The sequence below is a fragment of the Grammomys surdaster genome, unplaced genomic scaffold, assembly GCF_004785775.1.
Source record: "Grammomys surdaster isolate TR1022 unplaced genomic scaffold, NIH_TR_1.0 165, whole genome shotgun sequence".
Lineage (NCBI taxonomy): Eukaryota > Metazoa > Chordata > Mammalia > Rodentia > Muridae > Grammomys > Grammomys surdaster.
In genome coordinates, this window is record NW_021604613.1 from 8,540,087 (window position 1) to 8,544,294 (window position 4,208).

Genomic DNA, 4,208 nt, shown 5'->3' on the forward strand with positions numbered 1-4,208 from the left:
CTCTGCTGCATATGTGCAGGGGCATAGGTCCAGCCCATGGTGACTCTTTGGTTGGTGATTCAGTCTCTGGGAGTCCCTAAGGGTCTAGGTTAGTTGACTATTTTGGTCTTCCTGTGGAGTTCCTGTCCTTTTCAGGTCCTTCAATCCTTCTCCTCACTCTTTAATAAGACTCCCTGAGCTCCATCTAATGTTTGGCTGTGGGTCTCTGTATCTCTTTCCGTTGGCTGCTGGGTGGGACCTTTCTGAGGACAGTTATGCTAGGCTCCTGTCTGTACTCATAGCAGAGTATCATTACTAGTGTCAGGGTTCTTGCCCATGGGATAGATCTCAACTTGGGGCAATCGTTGGTTAGCCATCCCCTCTTTCACTGCTCTGTCTTGAAACTCTATTTAATAAGATCTTGTTAAAAATTGTTTTATTTATTTACAGTTCACGTTGCCAGTCCCACCTTCAAGAGTTCTTTACCCCCATCCATCTTCCCTTTGCCTCTGAGAGGGTGCTCACCCACCTGCCCCCATCTCACCCCACCATATCCCTCTTCCCTGAGGCATCAAGTCCATACAGGATTAGGTGCATCCCCTCCCACTGAGGCCAGACAAGGCAGTTCTTTGCTACATATGTGCTAGAGGCCACAAACCAGTCTGTGTATGTTCTTTGGTTAGTGGCTCTGTCTCTGGGAGGTCTGGGTCTAGGTTATTGACACTGTTGGTCTTCCTATGGGGTTGCCATCTCCTTCGGCTTCTTCAGCCCTTCCCCCAACTCTTCCATAGGGATCCCTGACCTCAGTCCAATGCCTGGTTGTAAGTATCTGCATCTGTCTCAGTCAGCTGCTGGTAGAGCCTCTCAGAGGACAGCCATGCTAGGCTCCTGTCTGCAAGCACAACATGGCATCAGTAATAGTGTCAGGGTTTAGAGCCCACCTATGGGATGGATACCAAGTTGGGCGGGTCACTGGATAGCCTTTCCTTCAATCTCTGCTCTATTTTTGTCCCTGCAGTTCTTTAAAAAGAAATCATAACTTTTAGAGCAGTTTTAGATTCACTGCAACACAGAACATGGAGTGTGGAGATTTCCCAGGTAGCTCTTGCCTCTATATGCTTTGCCTATCTACACATGTATAGCCTCCCTGACTATCAATCTCTCTCACTGGAATAGCAGGATGATTACTCTAGATGAATCTACATTGATGCATCATTTTAGTAAGTTGTTAGCATACGTTAGGGTTTATTCTTGGATATTTGTTCATTCTTTGGATTTAGATAAATGTATATTCTTATATTTATAGGGAGATATATATATATATATATATATGTGTGTGTGTGTGTGTGTGTGTGTGTGTGTGTGTGTGTCTGTGTGTGTCTGTGTGTGTCTGTGTGTGTGTATAGACATATACACATATATAGAGAGTGATTCACTTCCCTAAATCCCTTTTCCTATTCCTTTCTTCCCCTTGGTAACTATTGCTCTATAGATCTGCCTTTCCCAAAATGCTATATGGCTAAAATCATATATGTAAACTTTTAAATTGGCTTCTTCAGTTTAATAAATATTTAAATTTCCTTTGTATGTTTTGATGGCTTGATAGCTTATTTCTAGTGTTAAATAATATTAAATGGAAGAAAGAAAATGGAAGGGGAAGTGATGTCATTATAATATCTAAAAAATTAAGAGAAATAGCTTTTAAGAGAAGGATTTTTTCTTTAACAGAGTAATTTTTCTTCTCATAAGTTTTCCGGTTGAGTTATGTATTTCATGAGCAGTTCTCTTGAGCAAGTGTACACCCTCCAACTCTTGCTATGGGGACTAGAGTGCAGCAGCAGTGAGTGTTCTGCTCAAAAACTATACAAGTGCTTGAGCCAGGAGACTTTAGGAAGTGGAGTTGAGTGAGATTCTGAAGGACATCTTGGGTGTTTTCAAATTCAGCAAGTAAGAATGAGGCTAGAGCCAACCCTGCATGGGGCTTTGTGCACATGTGAGCCTTCCACTCCCCGAAGGAGACCTGGAAGATAGGTTGCTCAGTCATGTAACAGCTTTACTTTATAAGAATTTGCCAAATTATGTAACAAAGTGCTCTACCAGTTTTCATTCCCACCAGCAGCCAACGAGAGTACTCTGCATTCATATAGGCTTAGTAAGCCCTTTGAGAAATAAAAGGGTGTCTGAAAGTCAAAGATATCAAGACACCACACACACACACACACATGCACACACATACATGCACACCTTAAACTGATACTGGTCAGATTACAGATGTTTTAATAGAGATACGCATAATATTTTGCACATGTGAAAAAGAAAACAACTGTCTTCTTCCTCGAATAGGGTACACAAATGTCTCTCAAGAAGGAACATGAAGAAAACACATACTTAAAATCTGAAATACTATCCCTTCAAGATGTATCAGGAAAAGCACAGGTGAATCTTTGCTTTCTTTGTCTTAAGATGTTAATATTTGTTTTATTAATGAACCAAGATTAATAGCCTGATTATATAATTCATATCTCTTTCTTCTAGCTTTTTATCTGCAAAGTGGGCTTCATCTATGAACCACTCTCAAATTAGGTACATTTTGGATTTCCCCCACCCAAATTCCTTTGCCTCTGAGGTACACAAGATATATGGCTAAATGAGTCACAAGTTATACTTTACTTTGTAATTTAGTCATTATATTAGGCCTTTTTTTATGATAAAATACCTGACAGAGGCAATGTAGGCAGGGACTCAGTGTAGCTCACAGACTAAGGTGAGCAAGTCATGGCCGAAGGAGCTCAAGGTCACATCACACCTATAGCGGGAGGGGGTGAGAAGTGCTGTCCTCAGTTCACTTCTCCCTCTTACCCAGTTTGGGACCTCAGCCATGGGATGGTGTCACCCACATTTAATGCCTCAGTTAATCTCGTCCTGAAAATCTCTCACAGATGTGTCTAGAAGTTTGCTTCCATGCTAATCCTAAAGCCCAGCAGGTCAGCAACAAGATTATCCATTGGTGGGATTTCCCTTCCCTCACTTAGCGAATTTCTAAGGAGCCCCACAGCACGGGCTAGACATTAAAGCGGTTGTTCTGTGGAATGACCTGTGTCAGGTAGCACAATAGGAACATAACAAATGTTTGTTAGATATGAGATTTATGTATGATCATTTTCTATAAGGAGTTGTGCCCAAATGTAACTTATGCTTTATATTATTACATGAGTGTATATTGAAAACAGTAATGGAATACACAGGCAAACTGTTTCACAGAGCCCAGGGAAGTGTTTATCACTGAAAGCAACTTTTCTGTTTGCACAATGTGATTGCAATAGTGTTAGTGTCATTGTGCTGCTGTGCTTTATAATAAAATGAAATTAAAGAATATCCTCTTATAATCACTACTATTTTATCCTAATAGTAGTTAACACTTTCCAGACATAATTCTAAGCAGCTTGAATTACTAACAAATTATAATCCTTTCAAGTGCAAGATTAGAAATGATTACTCATGTTTAGAAGATAAAGAATACCTATAGAAAGGTTTGCCAACTCAGCTAGCAGAGTGACAGAGGTTTTTAGGAGGAGTTGTTTTGATTTGTTTTGATTTAGGTAATTTGATTATAAATTCCTTAGCTATTTTTTTCACAAATGCACCCTTATCCTCAGTGTAATTTCTCACTAAAATATATGCCCCAAACCAGGTATGGAAATGCTCACCTGTGACATTCTACAGTCAGAGGGCTAAAAGTTCAAGGCCCTCTTTAGCCACCAAAAAGTGTGACCAGCCAATCTCAGCAACAAATAAACAAAACTCCATAAAATCTCTGCCCATTTCACTTTAAAAAATAATTTGAGTGTATGTCTGCCACAAAAATGTGGATTTATGGGGCTGAGGGCAGGGGTTTAGCACAGTGTGGGGCAAGCAATTTATGTATTTACAGCCCCGAGCTTAATCCCGAACCTCAAAAAATACAAATTTTAGTATAAAAGAATTATTATCTAACTATTGGTATGTTACAGGGGTTTTGTTTTATCCTGAAGGATTAATCTTATAAGGTCAAAATCCATATTTTGCTTTTGTAAGTATTATCATTGGTGGTGAAAGAATATTGATATTTTATGTTATTGGGTAAGTAATTCTCAATGTTGATGATAAAATTTGGTTGATGATAAAATACTGAATTGTCTGCATTATTAGCTAGACACTTGCACTGCATTATTAGCTAGACACTTGCACTG

General features: G+C 39.6%; 1 protein-coding gene across 1 annotated transcript in view; it reads left to right on the forward strand.

Moving 5' to 3' along the window:
* The window catches only part of Ccdc150 (coiled-coil domain containing 150), a 103,542-nt gene that overhangs the window by 30,879 nt on the left and 68,455 nt on the right, over positions 1 to 4,208 (forward strand). Inside the window, exon 9 of the mRNA XM_028765785.1 lies at positions 2,323 to 2,415. Within this exon, the coding sequence (XP_028621618.1) occupies positions 2,323 to 2,415 (93 nt within the window). The remainder of the gene's footprint in view (positions 1 to 2,322; positions 2,416 to 4,208) is intronic.